Source organism: Papio anubis, chromosome 7 (genome assembly GCF_008728515.1).
Source record: "Papio anubis isolate 15944 chromosome 7, Panubis1.0, whole genome shotgun sequence".
Classification (NCBI taxonomy): Eukaryota; Metazoa; Chordata; class Mammalia; order Primates; family Cercopithecidae; genus Papio; species Papio anubis.
In genome coordinates this window covers 100,421,970-100,439,122 of record NC_044982.1, presented here as the reverse complement: position 1 = coordinate 100,439,122, position 17,153 = coordinate 100,421,970, and the positions used below count along the sequence as shown (strand labels likewise).

Here is a 17,153-nt window from a genome sequence, read left to right as displayed (position 1 = left end):
CCATATGACTGAGATAAAACTCATGGATTCCCCTCTATGGCAATTCCCCACTATACCCTGTTACCAGACTGGATACAGACACCCCCAGTTCCCATTTGCCTCATAAGTGATTAGGTGAACTGCTTGGCCCATTGATCAGCTGGAAAAAAAATGCTCATTAATAAAACTTTGGTTAAGCTTTTGTCCTTCCCCAAGGCCTCTGAATCTTGGCCCACCCTCAGCCTAAACCAGCATGAAATCCCTCTGTAACAGCAACCTTGAGAACAGGCTGGCCTCAGGATAAAGCAATCTCTGATCTACTGCCCCATCCTGTCACTCTCGTTCATCCCACTTGCCTACACCAGGTTCTTTCTAGACTGGCTTACTCCTCCCTAGAAAAGGAAATCCCTTTTTGCCTACCCCTTGAGAGTTTGTAGATTTATGGCCTGAGTGTTCTCCCTGTTTAGAGAGTCTTACCACCCTCACCCCACCCCAAAATCATCCTTTTAAATAAAATCTCTCTTTATGAAATCTGGATTTGTTTTTTTATTTGACGTAATATGCAACATTCTTTTTTTCTTCCCATTCAGCTTCTGCTATGGAGTTTTATCCAAGCATAATGTATTTTCATCCTTGGTAATATTTTATGAAGCACCCTATTGTACATTTCTGTCACACAATTATGTAGATAAATTTGAACTTGTTAACTCTAAAAAATTTTCTGTGACCATGAGGTTCTAAGGGTTAATTATTTTTCCTTCTGGATTGAAATGTTGTTGTAATTATTAATAGTACATATGATTAAAATAAATACATAGCATTTCATTATATAAGAGACTCTTTAAACATAAAAGTTAATTAATCTTCATTAAAATGTCATGGAAAATATATCTTTGAAGGAGATGGATTGAGCCAGTTATTTTTCCATAAATTTGTGAGTCCAGAGATGAAAATCACTTTTTGTAAGAATGAGACAGGGGTGAGTCTGTCATTTTGATTTTATAGTTGTAAGCCTGATAAACGTTGTTTACATTAAAACCATAGAGAAGTGGGAAGGGTTTTAGTCTGGCAGTTCTCTCCCTTCTTTTAAATTCCTGATAATTATCTATACTCAAAACATTTACTTATTTATTTATTTATTTATTTATTTATTTATTGGAGACAGGGTCTGTCAGGCTCTGTCACCCAGGCTGGAGTGCAGTGGCTCAATCATAGCTCACTGTAGCCTCTAACTCCTGGACTCAAGGGATCCTCCCACTTCAGCCTCCCCAGTAGTTGGGACTATAGGCACACACCTCCACATTTATTTATTTTTGTAGAGACAGGATCTTGCTATGTTGCCCAGGCTGGTTTCAAACTCCTGGCCTCAAGCAGCCCACCAGCCTCAGTCTCAAGAAAATGTTTTTAATGACCTAACAACATGATTAGATCCTCCTTGGATCTTGGTGAAAACAAAGAATGAGAAACCACCTGACTTGTAGAAGGATTTCTAGCCCCGTATTCAACAATAATTAATACATTATTTAGACTTTCCCTATTGTTTCTCCTGGAGACTTTTATTTTCCAAGGTAATGCAGCAGAGCAAGATTTAGAACAGGTGCAATGTGAATTGCCTTTGAAAAGTGGGAGACAGCTGGTTACATAGGAGGAGAGGGAAGCTGAACCCCAAAGACCCCAGGCATTTACTGAGGCCCAGCACCATGGAAGTTGAGGATCTGGATATTAACTCTCTTAAAACTCTCCTTGGCTAGGCGCGGTGGCTCACGCCTGTAATCCCAGCACTTTGGGAGGCCGAGGTGGGCGGATCACGAGGTCAGGAGTTCGAGACCAGCCTGACCAACATGGTGAAACCCCATCTCTACTAAAAATACAAAAATTAGCTGGGCATGGTGGCACGTGCCTGTAATCCCAGCTGCTTCGGAGGCTGAGGCAGGAGAATCACTTGAACCCAGGATGCAGATGTTGCGGTGAGCCAAGATCATGCCACTGCATTCCAGCCAGGGTGACAGAGTGAGACTCCATCTCAAAAACAAAAACAAAAACAAACAAACAAACAAAAAAAAACTCTCCTTGCCCCGGATTTACCTCCCACAGTCTCCATGCCTGAAGACCACTGTCCTATAACCCCTTCCTCTGTGCTCTCTGATCAACGCTGACTCCTAAGTAGCATTTGAATCTGTCATTTCAAATGCTACTTATGGGGAGCTCTTTATCCTCCACACCACTCTGGACATCAGGATCTTCCAAATTTCCACAACCGCTCTCCCACTCGTCTTTCTCCGGTCCTCATCCATTCCTCTCTATGCTGCAGCCAGAATGAGTTTTCTCAAATGCAGATCCACTGGTGAACCATCTATGACTTAAATCCCTCTGCCTCCCCAAAGCCTTCTGGGGCCTGGGTAAAAGGATTGATCTCTCTTGTGACCTCATTCCTTGTCCTGCTTCCCTCAAATTTGTACTCCCATCAGAAACAGCTCCTAGCCTATTTCTCATCACAGGTACCTTTCCAATACCATTTCTGCTTGCAAAATGGGAACTAAGGGAAGTCAGCCTGCTTAGGTAAGGATCTTTGGACTCTAGGTGTTTCTCCTTAATTGTGTCAATTTCCTTAGTCGTAAAACTGAAATAATAGTAAGGTCATTGTACAAATTAACTGAATATTTTGCCTGGCACATCATTCGTGCTCACATAATACATGTGAACCGTTTATTATTGTTCTTGTTATTACTCATGTTACACTGAATTTTTCTTTTCTTTTCTTTTCTTTTTTTTTTGACGGAGTTTTGCTCTTGTTGCCCAGGCTGGAGTGCAATGGCGCGATCTCGGCTCACTGCAACCTCCGCCTCCTAGACTCAAGCGATTCTCCTGCCTCAGCCTCCAGAGTAGCTGGGATTACAGGCGCCCGTCAACGCCCGGCTGATTTTTGTATTTTTGGCAGAGATGGGGTTTCATCATGTTGGTCAGGCTGGTCTCAAATTCCTGACCTCAGGTGATCATCTGCCTCGGCCTCCCAAAGTGCTGGGATTACAGGCGTGAGCCACTGCGCCCCGGCCTCACGCTGCACTGAATTTTCTGTTAACCTTGCTGTTTCCCTGCTGTTAGATAAACAACTCAGGATGCTTATGTGTTTATTCTGTGCATCCCACTGCCAAGCCCACGTAGGAACTTAATACTTAGGAGTCAAATGTTGCAAAAGAATAAATGAAAAAGCGCTGACGGAGGAAACCTTTCAGTCTTTATTTAGTGCCCACTGTGTATATTATTTCCTTCAATCCCAGAACACCCGAGGATGTAGGGGCCGATGTTCCCAGTCTGCAGATGTGGGTGTACTCAATAAGTCATTCGGCCTTTGGTGGTCCCAGGCTCACAGAAGCCCACATCTCGACCCAGGTAGAGGAGTGGATTGGAGCCGGGGAACACAGATGGGACCGGGCAGGGATGAGAGGAGGCCGGGCTCTCCTCCCTTCTCTTTAAAGTTTCCCGCCAGTATGGTCAACTCGCAGCACGAGTTACGCCCTCTTCAGGAGTCCCTCCCCTTCTGCTCTTGTCCGCCTCCCCGCTGCCAGGCAGGCTCGACCAATCAGAAGAGGCCTTGGGCGGGCGCTGCCGTCCAGCGAGCCAATAGGCGGGCAGAGGCAGCCGGGCTTGCCCGGGCATGTGGGAGCTGCCGGCTTTCTGGACGCCACGTGCGGACCGGAAGAGACGCGCGGGGCTTCAGGTGAGATCTAGGACCCTGTGCCGGGGCAGCGGGGTCGGGCGGGCTGAGGCCGCGTGTCACGGGTCGCAGGCCCCGCGCGTTGTGTCCTCCCCGGCCTGCGGCGGTGTCGCCTGAGCTGGGCTGACCGTGCTCTACCGGCCGGCAGAAAAGCAGGCCGGGCGCCGCCTGTCTCCAGTCCTCGCTTTGCTCAGGGGTCCAGGGCCAGAGGGGGCGGCGCTGGTCTTTGGGACTCGGCCCAGCAGCCGCGGCCAGCAAGTGACCAACGCCCGAGTCCTTCCCGGTGAGATCAGGCCTCCCACGCGTCACGCCTGGAGAACGCCAGCCAGCGGGGAGGTCGTGCCGGGATAGCAGACTTTAGTTGTTGTCGTTGTTCCTTGGACTTTTTAGCAGCACAGGGGACCTTATCGAGCCAGATTTTCTCAGATTTGGGCAATTATCAGAATCGTGGCTTGAGGGTAGGGGTCGTGCGCGCTCTTTTTGAAACTGTAGATTCTCAGGCCCCTTTCCCCAAAATAGCAATTAGGACGGTGTGGGAGTGGGCCTGAAAATCAGCCTTTTATCAGATGCCATTTGGTAATTAACTGTGTTTGGGAAGCCCTTATCTAATTCACAGTCCTCGGTTGATGGTGAAGAGACGTGACTTGCCCCAGATCATCTAGCTATTTAGTGCCAGAGGAGGGTCTAGAACTGCCCTCTGTCCTTCTGATCAGCCAGCAGGTTGGTGACTCCGATGCCACTGAGGATTCTGACTTCGTGGTTCCTTTGGGGCCTTTGCTCCATTAACTCTGCAGCTGGGACCCTTTCTTTAGGCCAGGGACCCCCTCCCTGCCTGAAGGCCCGGTGTCTGTCCCCCCAGAGCGCTGGGTCCAGGCTAGAGAAAGGCTTGTATTTGTCCTTATTGAAAGGGTTGTTTTATCTGAGTGGAACTTCTCTCCAGCTTCACTGAGCTACATTTGGGCCCCCAAAGAGGTGTGTCCTTGATGACTGTTGGTTTTGACTTGTCAGCATGTAGCAGGAGGAGCCATGGACAAAACCCCACAGACACCCAGGTAGTGAAGGAAGTGGTTTTTAATCACCTAGAAGCATCAGCAGACTAGTGTCTCAAAATCCCAGCTTGTTAAGCGCACGATTTCTGTCCCTTTTAAGGGCTCACAACACTAAAGATTTTACATGAAAGGGCTGTGATTGATTGAGAATCTAGGGGATATGTGACAGGGGCTGCATGCACCGGTAATCAGAGTGAAACAGAACAGAACAAGAAATTTCACAATGTCCTTCCACACAATGTCTGGAATCTATGGATAACATCGGTTGCTAGGTCATAGTTTGAATTTTAACTATCAGGCTAAGGTCAGGCAGGCCCAGGCCTGGTTTCCGGTGTGGTGCCTGGTGCGGTGCTGTGCTGTGCTGCCTGCCTTTGGTTTCGCTTCCTCGTTTCTTATTAAAACAGGTACTGAGTATAAAATAATATAGAACAGTATGTGGGAGGGGGGGCTCTCTTTCTCTCTTCTCTCAAGCAAGGTCAGGGTGTTTGGAAAAGGACTGCTTTCCTCTCTTGAAATAGGAGGCCGTAGAGACCTTTTCTCAGATAACTTAATTTCTGGCTTCTTTAAAACCTTGCCAGTAGGGTCAGGAAAGCCACCCACCCTAGTCCTAGCCTCAGCCCCTCACAGAGAAAGGAGGGGACTATCCACCACCCCGCTTTCCCAAATTAGTTATTAGCAGGGTTGGCATTGGACTTCTTAGGCTTTTTTCTCCCATTGCTGGACTGAAGCAAATTGAGGTTCTGAATTTGTCAGTTCTAAGATGTGACTGTCAATATGAGGAAGTTGGTTACAGTTAAGACCTTTTTAAAAGAGAGACCTTTTCTCCTGGAAAGGATGGGATGAGCAAGCAGGGTGAATGAGTGAGGATGGGTCAGGTCTGGATGAGTGAAGTCGGGATGCGGTGCCCTGCCCTAGAGTGTGGAGAGTCTTTATGGAAATGCTGTGGTATCATCAAACCTGGCAATTCACCTCACTTCCCACCCCCTTCCCGTTTCTCTTAATCTCTGCTGCTACTGCTCAGGTTCTTATCTTCTCCAGACCTCTTTCTACACCCTTCTGAAGAGGACTTGCCACGTGCTAGCTTCTAGGCTGGCTGTTGGGGAAGGCACAGAGACAATCAAGGCTCCAACCTGCCTTCACATAGCTCTGAGGTAGACTGTGTGTACCAATGGACTTGGAAGGGTGTAATAATTCTCAAATTGTGCTATAAGAGCTCAGCACAGAGGGATGAATTTCTTTGCTCCCCAGCTAGACTTAATGTCCTGAGTCAGGGCTACTATGGGTTATTTCAGTGACCTCCATAGGTGCCTCTGAGGCTCCCCCATTCACTTGGCCAGTAGACACCAATTCAGGGGACACCAGATTGGAGTAGGGGTGGCTCGTGGAAGGGCCACCAGAGTGGGAAGCAGAAGATGAAATGGTGCAAAGGAGAGAGGAGCGAGGAGCAGTGCCTCCAGCATGACCCGCCTTATGCTCTACACCCTAGTGACTTCAGGCTGCTGGTGGGCCCTCTTCCTCCACCCTGGGTTACTCTTTTTTAAAGCCTTTGCCCCTAACATGGCCACTGATTCTTCTCCCTTTTACCTGGAAGGTTACTGTTTTACATGCACACAGATTTAGCTTCTTCCAGGAAACCTCCAGAGAATTGTCCTCCAACCTGTTTTGCCTCCCTAGCACCTCTAATTCAGCCCTTAACACACTTTGTGCTTGGTTTCTGTCTCCACCATGAAACTAAACTTCTTGGAGTCCAGGATCCACCTTTGCAGCTGCCCAGCACTTGGCACAGTGGAGACACGAGAGGGCTTCAGTGTGGCATTGGCCTGTGCAACCTAGTGGCAGAACAATAGCTGAGTCTGAAAGAGCGGGAGGACTGTGAGTGGGAAGGGCGGCAGGAGAAGGCCTGTGGCTTGGGAAAGGGCTGTGAGTCTGCCACCACCCAGAAGTCCTTCTGGAAAAACCTCTATCCCACTGGGTTGCACTGCTCTGGCTTGAGAAGAGCTGGTTACCAACCACAGGCTAGAGTCTAACCTCTCTGGGAGGAGGAACAGTGATTATTGAGCCCCTGCTGTTTAGAATACAGGAATACCCCAGCATACATTGTGTCATTTCCTCTTCACACAGTAGAGGGGGTGGTAGGATCAGTTTACATGCCTGAAAACTGAAACTCAGCAGTTTAGGTAATTTACAAAGAGCTGAGTTAGGCCGAGCATGGTGGCCCACGCCTGTAATCCCAGAACTTTGGGAGGCCGAGGCAGGCGGATCACCTGAGGTCAGGAGTTTGAGACCAGCCTGTCCAACATGGCAAAACGCTATCGCTATTAAAAATACGAAAATTAGCCACACATGGTGGCGCATGCCTGTAATCCAGCTACTCAGGAGGCTGAGGCAGGAGAATTGCTTGAAACTGGGAGGCGGAGATTGCAGTGAGCTGAGATCATGCTGTTGCACTCTAGCCTGGGTAACAAGAATGAAACTCCGCCTCAATAAGTAAATAAATAAATAAGCTGAGTTAAACCCTGCTCTGCCTGACTTCAAAGCCCTAGTTTGTTTGATCTGTTAAAAATGTACTGACTGACTTGGCATAACAAATGAGATAGGCTTTCCAAGCTATGGCCTCAGCTGTTGGGAAGATGCTGGGTTTTGCAAACTCACAGGAACATTAGACATTTCCTGTAGCAGCAATGTGCGAGAGCACCTCTTATCCTAGCTTTCAATGACGAGGGCTTAAAGTCCGCTGGGTGGGACCCCACCACAGAAATCTGCAAGCACTTCAGATCAGGACTTTTAAATGTTTGTAGATGCTGTGGTGATTAATGAATTACAAAGTCAGGTAAAGAAATTACATTTAAAGGCTGGACATGGTGGCTCATACCTGTAATCCCAGTACTTTGGGAGGCTGAAGTGGGCGGATCACTTGAGCCCAGTTTAAGACCAGCAGGGCAACATGATGAAACCCCATCTCTACTAAAAATACAAAAAAGTTAGTCAGGTGTGCTGGTGTGCACCTGTAGTCCCGGCTACCCAGGAGGCTGAGAAGGGAGGATCACTTGAGCCCTGCAGTGAGCTGTGATCACGCCACTGCACTCCAGCCTGGGTGACAGAGCGAGACCTTATCTCTAAATAAATAAATAAATAAATAACATTTGGTTAACATATTACAAAAAATATAGCTATTCAATTACTGCGGGCTTCCTGTGAAATTTTTTCTCCAGGTTCTGAGGATCTGTGCCTTCATATTTCAAAAAATGATTTCTTAAAAAGGGCTATACAGTTTCTGTAACCTTTATTTTCCTATAACCATACCTCTGTCAAAGTCTGATACTTCTTAGCTAAAAATCACAGCAGAAAAAAAATCTGCTGCTAACAATATTGGACTCAGCCATGGTTTGATTGAGGTTGAAGGTGTGGATTCTGGGTTCCTATCAGCCTTTGGCCTTTACTAATTGGGCAAGTTTCTTCACCTCTGTGCCTCAGTTTCTTACCTGTAAAATGAAGATAATAATACTTTGTTCGAGTCATTGAACAGATCGAGTGAGTCCATGTAGTATTTACAACAGTGACTTGCATGTGTTTACAGTATGAATGCTTTTATTAGTGAAATGGGTCCTCAGCTCAATCTGGGAGCCACCAGCTACAGTGCAGGGCTCTCGGGCATCCCCACCGTGGGGAGGAGGGGATGGTGGATGGGCTGTAGGGAGGGAGGGTGGATGGGTTGCCTGGCACACTCTCACCCAGCCCCTCGGCCTGTGTGTTCTCTCTTCAGGCTGCTGCCCCATTGGAAGATTACTCCCCTGGCTTCCCTTGCCCCAAGCAGTGAGCTAACTGGAATGGTACCCCGGGAGGCCCCTGAGTCTGCTCAGTGCCTGTGCCCTTCCTTCACCATCCCAAATGCCAAGGATGTGCTTCGGAAGAGGCACAAGAGAAGGAGCCGACAGCACCAGCGGTTCATGGCCCGGAAGGCCTTGCTGCAGGAGCAGGGGCTGCTGAGCATGCCTCCAGAACCAGGGTCCTCCCTACTGCCCACCTCTTTCAGGGCAGTGCCAGCAACTGAGGCTGCCAGCAGTGGGAAGCAGTGTCTGAGGGCTGGATCTGGCGGTGCCCCATGCAGCAGAAGGCCCGCTCCCAGTAGAGCCTCAGGGCCCTTGCCCAGCAAGTGTGTGGCTATCGACTGTGAGATGGTGGGCACGGGACCCCAAGGGCGGGTGAGCGAGCTGGCCCGCTGTTCCATCGTGAGTTACCATGGCGATGTCCTCTATGACAAGTACATCAGGCCTGAGATGCCCATCGTTGACTACCGTACTCGCTGGAGCGGCGTCACTCGGCAGCACATGCGCAAGGCTATCCCTTTCCAGGTGGCCCAGAAAGAGGTAAGGGCAGGGTTGGGTACTTGTTTGGGAGGTGTGGTGGGCTGGAAAGAGCCACCCTAGGTTTGAGTCACCACTTTGCTTCACTGGGGGCAAGAAACCTTGGGAAGGTCACCTAACTGCTCCGAACGGTAAGTTCCTTCTCCTTAGAATAGGGGAAATAAAAATAAAATCCCAAACCTGCCTCCAGATAAGGATTGCTGGCCTGTTGCACAGGACAATATAGAAAGGCTACACCAACTGTAAGGTGATAAACAGCTTATGTTTTAGAGTTTGCTTTCTGTTTTAAAAGTTGTATGCGTTGATATAAAATTTGTAAAGCCCACAGTGGCATCATGGTCAGGTATGGATGTTTTGGCCTATTTCCTTATGTTAGTTTCTTAGTGCTTAGAAAAATGTAATTAGTGGTTGGGACCACACTGATGTACCAGGAATTCCCAAACATGCTTGACCTTAGGAAACACCTGAGGCCTTTTTAACAATCCAGGATCCCTGTCCTCAGTTCCCCCGTAGAGACCCTGATCCGTTAGGCTTGGGGAGGGCTCTGACCCTTGTTCCAAAAAATCATCACACTGTGTAGACTTGCACCATAAAGCCACAGGGCTTAAGGGGAAATGGAGGAAGGGAACAGTATTAAAAAGGACATCAGTGGCACCCCAAAAATAAGATAGAAACCTAATAAAAAAGGTAGTCCAGTTTTACACATCTTGTTTCTTCTTTTTTTTTTTTTTCCTTATTCCACACATCTTAAATGGTTAAGAAATGCACAATACACCAATAAGTATGGCACTTTACCTTGAAAAAGTCCTAAAGCTTGCTTGTGGGAACAGGAGTCAGAAAGGTTGCAGCTTGAGTTTCTGTGAAGTGGTGGAAGGAGAGTTCTTTGAAGTCAGACAGGAAGTGTGACACCAGCTGTGGATGGGTGTGGCTCATCACACAGGTGAGCCAGGGTTGCTGTGTGCATATTGTGTATGCCCTCTTGGCTCAGTTCAGCTGGATGCAGTTTTCTGTGTTCACTCAGTGTTTCTCAAGGACGAAATTATGCGTAAGCAAAGGTGAAATTTGCGTTGTTCCCAAAATGTGTCATACATCAATTGCATTGAGACAAACCTGCATTTTCTAAACCAGCCTTATAACAGAACCACTTTTTAACACTTCTGGGTTATTCTTGGGCTTAGGCAAGGTTGGGAAACACTGGTGTACACTATCTTGTGTCTTACTTTTTCACATAACATTGTGGCCCGAGCATTCCTTTGAAATGATTGGAGGTTATTTTATGTATCAAGGAGGCCAATCAGTAAGAGTAGCAACAAAAGGGGAGGTGTGTGGTGAACGCTCCAGCTCCTTGGTCCCTTCCATTGACCTGGTGGGTGGTGGTCCCAAGAGCAGGACCACTTTTTGTCTGCCCAGACTCTGAGCCACTGTAGGGTGTGCTCCATCTCTTTCCACTTCATGGCTGACCGGGGGGAGGGGCAGTATGGTGAGTGACCAGCATGGTGGCATGTCCCTACCATAAAGTCTTAATGCATCTTATCCATCTGCCATGAAAGCTGAGTTGAGGGATAAACCATATGTTGCCAGCAGAGGTAGGCTGTGGAGGCCAGCAGCTGGTGATAAGGAGAGCCTAAGCCCAGCCAAGAGGGCTGGAGGGAGTTGCTGGCCCATGGCCCTGGACGTGGCCTCCCTGGTGTGTGAGGAGGGCACCCAGCAGGGAGGGGAGGAACACAATGTGCAAGCAGCCAGAGCTGAGCAAGAGAGCAGGTTAAGAGGGTGAGGAGGAGTTGGTACACAGCAGGGCAAGGGGGCAGAGTCCTGAAGACGGGGATTATGGCCCTTACTGCTCATAAGAGCTGCTGCTGTGCTGTGTCTACCAGTGACAGCCATGGTTCTGTTGACTTCACCCAGCTGGTCTTTATTGATCACCTCCTGTGATAAGTAAATAATAAATCAGTAAATGTAATGCTTTCTGCTACTGGAAAAAGATAGGCATTAAAAAAAAAAGAATAAATGTGGCGCTTTCCCTGGAGCACCACTAATAAGTCCAACATGGTCTCTGCACTCACAGACCTTACAGTGGGGTGGGGGAGAGTGGGGTGGAGGCCTGGTGACGTCTTCCAGCCTGAGAGGAAAGCCAACGCCAGCAGTAGAGTTGCTTGTATCTGGTAACAGGAAGACTTCCATCCATGACCTCCTTTAGTCCTTACAGCTACCCCACGGAATGCTGCTGCCAGTGTTCCCCTTTGACAGGTGCGGAAGACATAGGTATGCCCCTGCGTATAGACAGTAGAAGGGTCTGGGTTCAGACTTGGGGCAGCATGGTTGACTGTGGAGCTCATGATCTCCCCACTCTGTGCTGCCTCCCTCCACAGGGATCCATGCACCTATTGGCCAAGGGTTCTCGGGGCGTGTCTCCTGCCAGCCTGATGGGGTGTGGGGGCACCTCCCTGACTCCTCTCTCTGCTCACAGATCCTTAAGCTCCTGAAGGGCAAGGTGGTGGTGGGGCACGCGCTACACAACGACTTCCAGGCCCTCAAGTATGTCCACCCTCGGAGCCAGACCCGGGATACCACCTATGTCCCAAACTTCCTCAGCGAGCCTGGCCTCCACACCCGGGCCCGGGTCTCTCTAAAGGACCTGGCCCTGCAGCTGCTGCACAAGAAGATCCAGGTGCGTGGTGAGAGAATGACTGGAAGGGAGGGAGGCCCGCCTGGCTTCCATGCCACTTGAGCCACAGACAAGGCTTTGGGCTGTGCCTCTAGTCTCCTTGTCATTCTCTCTTCCCTAGTCCAGGTCCAGGGACCTTGCATAAATGGGTCTCCCTCTTGTACAGGCAGCCCCAGGTGTTTCTCTCCATGGTCCTTCTTCCCCAGTGTGTACTGCGATTCTCCCAGAACACATTCTCCTAGGCTGATCTCTTCCAGATCTGTACCCTGCCTCACTCTTGGTTCTTGTATCCCCAAAGAGTGGTCTCCCATCCCCTACGACCAGACATATAGCCTTAGATGAGGAGCCAGTACCTCTTGCTCCTGTTGGGCTTCACATTTATTATTCATCTGGTCTGCAAGCCTTTGAAGCAAGAGATTTTTAGCATGCCTTATATTTGAGGAAAACAGGCTTGGAGAAGCTGCATGGCTTATGGTGTACAGTTGAGGTTCCATCCCTTTTCTGTGAACCTCCATTCTGAGCATATGTATTCTTGGGCCTGCACAAAGAACCCGGGGTAACTGGCCTTGCTTCTTGGAGTAACAGGCCTCTCACCAGGCTTGCAGGCAGTGATGTGTTGGCTCTTGTTAGCAGGTGGGCCCGCACGGGCACTCATCAGTAGAAGATGCCATGACAGCCATGGAGCTCTACCGGCTGGTGGAGGTGCAGTGGGAACAGCAGGAGGCCCGCAGCCTCTGGACCTGCCCTGAGGACAGAGAACCTGACAGCAGCACAGACATGGAACAGTACATGGAGGACCAGTACTGGCCCGACGACCTTGCCCACGGCAGCAGAGGAGGAGCCAGGGAGGCACAGGACAGAAGGAATTGAGAAGGGGGCGGGGCTCCCTGACTGGGCTTCTGGTGTGGCCAGTAGGAAGTGGGGGCCAGGAGAGCAGCGGGCACTCCTTCCTGGGCAGGGCGGGGCAGGATGCAGCGAGCCAGCCCCAGGGCCAGAGGAGTTGGGGTCATCTGTTATCTTGACACCCTCTGCTCACAGCATAGGGCTCTGTCTCTCCAGGGCTGTTGGTTCTTTCTCCTGACTCCTGTGATTTTGCTAATGGCACTTTACAGACTCCATGGAGATGTCAGGTGGACCATCTTCTAGCGCCCAGCAGGAGTAGGGAATGTGTCCACAGACTGACCAGGTTGTCGTGGCCTTCCCCACCCCTCAGATCTCCTGAGTCGTCATGCTGTGCTAATGAAAGGAATCATATCACCCTCTCTGGGGTTGGTGGGTGGGGGTGTCAATATCCTGGAGCTCCCTTACCCCAACTGAATGACTTGGGGTAAAGTTATCTTCCTTTTATTGCCTACCTCTTCCTCCACTCATTTTGGGTTCAGAATAAATATGCCCTGAAGTTAAAGAGTTAAGTCCTAAAGGAGACATTTCTTCCCCACCTCCCTGACCTGGAACTCTGGCTACAGCCATTGTAGGAACTCCGTGCTCTGCATGGCCTGTCAGCTCCCTGCTAGGCTACAGTGGAATAGCAGAGCCCACAGGCTTCTCGTGGGGAACTGGCCCCTTAACATGCTTGGCAACAGAAGGCCCCAGGCACAGCTCAGGGAGGAGGGAAGGCAGGTAAGCTTTGGATGAGAACGGGCATATTTATTTTGACCCAAATCAGGGACTTCCCCAGTCCACCCAGTACTGGGCTCTTAAGCAAAAGCCTGAGAAACAAGACAGTGGTTTGAATTCTGGGGCCTTTGTGTAGAATTGTGCCTGACCTTTATTTATTTATTAAGAGCAGGGCTACTCGTTTAGGGGAGTAGAGTCTGTATGTCTCCTGGGGCTGGGGCAGGGTATTGGCAGTTAGCAGTGGCCCTGAACCTGGTCTGATGCCCCCTCAGCTCTTTGACTATCACTGTGGCTGTTGGGTTTTCTCCTATTTCTAAAAATGTTCTCTTGTTTCCTAAGTGACAGTTTTGAAATATTGGGTAACCAAGAACTCAGGTCACACAGACCTTGGAGCCCCATCTTTGCTTGCCACTTAGCTTTGAGATACTAGGCAAGCGAGGGACTTCACTCTTGAGCCTGTTGTTTCCTCATCTGTAAGATGGGGATAGTGGTACGGCCTACCTCATAGGGTTGTAATGAGCACTAAATGTGAAGTGTTTGGCACAGTGCCTGGCATGTGGTGAGCCACAGCCACTGTGAGTTTCTGTTTTCCCTTTTTTTTTTTTTTTTTTTTAAGCCCAAAAAGGGGCCACAACGTTGTTTATTCTTTGAGGATTTGTTGCAACTTCTTCAGGATAACGCCTGAGTCCACAGGCTGAGTAGCTGTGGCCCAGACAGAACTGCTCTGGCTTGGCTGTTGCAGCAGGTGGGGCGCTGGCCTCGGTGAGGACACAGCAGCAAGGGTCACGGTTATCCCTGTTCTTGTCTGTGGTCACTAGGCACAGGTTTGACTTCCGGTCAGTGTCCCGACATTGTGCGGGAGGTGACGACAGAGCAAAGCAGCACAGGGGTCAGGGAGGTAGAGACACTGCTGAAATCACACTACTCCACCCTTAGCTGAAGCCCCACGTTCCACAAACTTGGGGGGTCATAGATGTCCAGTCACTGGCTCCCTCCCAGTCAGCACAGCACAGAGGAAGGGGCTAGCTGAGGCTTTTACTACTTCTGGCCTGGCTCCAGGACTTTGTTCTAGATTCCTTAAAAGTCGGTAGCTGGTGTCAAACGCAGTTGAGCAGTAGCTTTGATCCCTTGGTCTGGGGGTTGAAGGAAGCTAGCGCTGTTATCAGCGGGGAAATGTACTATTTAAGATCAGCTTTGTTGTAAAACCATGTGTTCTAGAATAAAATTCAATTGTAAAAGTGGATTAAGTGGCCCTTCGTGTGAATTTGCAAGCTGGGGTTGTAGGGTGGCTCTTTGGGGGTTTAGGAGGGGACTGGGGCACTAAGCCTTGCTGGGTGCTTTGGCCTTTGAGAGGGCAGTCTTCAAGAGGATGCAGTGGGCTGCAGCAAGAAAATAGCAGAGCTACAGAATTTAGATAATTTATTTCTTATTGCCCTATTACAGAGCACAAGCTTTGTGTTTTGTTTTTTGTTTGAGACGGTCTTACACCTGTTGCCTGGGCTGGAGTGCAGGGTGTAATCATGGCTCACTGCAGCCTCGACTTCCCAGGCTCAGGAGATCCTCCTACGTTGGCCTCCCAAGTAGCTGGGATGACAGGCATGTGCTACCCACCTGGCTAATTTTTTTGGTATTTTTAGTAGACACGGGGTTTCACCATGTTAGCCAGGCTGGTCTCAAACTCCTGGACTGAAGCAATCCACTCACCTGGGTCTCCCAAAGTGCTGGGATTACAAACAGGAGCCACCACACCTGGCCATATTTGTTTTAACTTTTTTGTTTCTCCCTGAAGCTATGTACTCACTTAAATGTTTTTAATTGTAGTAAAATACACATAACAAAATGTACTATGTTAATTGCTTTTAGTGTACAGTCCAATAGTGTTATGTCTGTATCTACATTGTTGTGCAACAGATCTCAAACTTTTTCATCTTGTGAAACTGAAACTTTCCATTTCCCCCTTTTTTCTTTTCTTTCTTTTTTTTTTTTCTTGAGACGGAGTGTCACTCTTGTTGTCCAGGCTGGAGTGCAATGGCGCAATCTTGGCTCACCGCAACCTCCACCTCCCGGGTTCAAGCAATTCTCCTGCCTCAGCCTCTCAAGTAGCTGGAATTACAGGCATGCACCACCACGGCCGGCTAATTTTGTATTTTTAGTAGAGACAAGGTTTCTCCATGTTGGTCAGGCTGGTCTTGAACTCCCAACCTCAGGTGATCCCCCTGCCTCAACCTCCCAAAGTGCTGGGATTGCAGGTGCGAGCCACTGCACCTGGCCTTTTCCCCCTTTTTTCAACCCCTGGCAACTACCATTCTATTTTCTACTTCTATGAATTTGACTAGATAGCTCATACAAGTAGAATCATACAGTATTTGTCACTTTGTGACTAGCTTATTTCACTTAGCACAGTGTCTTCATCCATGTTGTGGCATGTGTCAGAATTTTATTTTTTAAGAGACTGCTGCCCAGGCTGGACTCAAACTCCTGGGCTCAAGTTTTCCTCTTGTCTCAGCCTCCCAAATAGCTGGGACTACAGGCATGTGCCCCCATGCCTGGCAACTAATTATTTTTTTTGTAGAGACAGGGTCTCACTATGTTGCCCAGGCTGGTCTTGAATTCCTGGCCTCAAGTGATCCTCCTGCTTTGGCCTCCCAGCATGCTGGGATTACAGGAGTGAGCTACTGCACCTGACCAGAATTTTCTTTTTAAGGCTGAATGATCCTTTGTATGCATTTACCATGCTTTGTTTATCCATTCATCTGTCAGTCAACAATACTTAGGTTACTTCCCCCCTTGGCCATTGTGAATAATGCAGCTATGAGCATGCTGGTAGTGCTCCCAAGTGTACAAATACCTCTCGAAGACCCCCCTTTCAATTCATTTGAATATATACCCAGTAGGGGAATTGCTGGATCATATAGTAATTCTTTTTTTTTTTTTTTTTTTTCTGAGACGGAGCCTCACTCGTGTCGTCTAGGCTAGAGTGCAATGGCGCGATCTTGGCTCACTGCAATGTCCGTCTCCCGGGCTCAAGCTAGTCTCCTGTCTCAGCCTTCCAAGTAGATGGGATTACAGGCGCATGCCACCACACCCGGCTAATTTTTGTACTTTTACTAGAGGCGGGGTTTCGCCATGTTGGCCAGGCTGGTCTTGAACTCCTGACCTCAGGTGATCCACCCGCCTCGGCCTCCCGAAGTGCTGGGATTACAGGTGTGAGCCACCGCGCCTGGCCTGTAGTTAGTTTTTTTTTTGAGGAACTGCTGTACTGTTTTCTGTAGTAGCTGTACCATTTTACATTCCCACCAACAGTGAACAAGGGTTTCAATTTCTCCACATCCTTGCCAACATTTGTTTTCTGTTTTTCCATAGCAGCCATCCTAATGGGTATGAGATGATGTGATTTGGATTTGCATTTCCCTAATCATTAGTAAGCATCTTCTTCCATGCTTTTTGGTATACAGTTCATTTTTAACTCATTTTCTTAACATGTGTTTTATAATATGTATCTATTAACATAGTTTTACATACGTTAAACCACATGAAATTGCTAATATTCTACAGTTTTTTGCTTTTTGTTTTTTGTTTTTGAGACAGGGTCTCACTTGTCACCCAAGCTGGAGTACAGTGGTACAATCTTAGCTCACTGCAACCTCAACCTCCCAGGCTCAAGTGATCTTCCAGCCTAAGCCTCCCAAGTATAATACCTGGGACTACAGGTGCATGTCACCACACCTGGCTGATTTTTTGTATTTTTAATAGAGACGAGGTCT

General features: G+C 48.6%; 1 protein-coding gene across 2 annotated transcripts; it reads left to right on the top strand.

Moving 5' to 3' along the window:
• Nucleotides 1-2,960: 2,960 nt before the first annotated feature.
• AEN (apoptosis enhancing nuclease) lies at nucleotides 2,961-14,632 on the top strand. 2 transcript variants are annotated; one of them, XM_021940841.2, is made up of 4 exons: nucleotides 2,961-3,697; nucleotides 8,507-9,110; nucleotides 11,575-11,775; nucleotides 12,403-14,632. In XM_021940841.2, exons 1-4 carry the CDS (start codon nucleotides 3,402-3,404, stop codon nucleotides 12,640-12,642), a joined length of 1,341 nt encoding a protein of 446 aa, XP_021796533.1. In that variant the 5' UTR covers nucleotides 2,961-3,401; the 3' UTR covers nucleotides 12,643-14,632. The 2 variants fall into 2 exon arrangements, with proteins under 2 accessions (XP_021796533.1, XP_003901398.2); XM_003901349.4 differs by having other exon boundaries at nucleotides 2,963-3,697; nucleotides 12,406-14,632.
• Nucleotides 14,633-17,153: the final 2,521 nt, after the last annotated feature.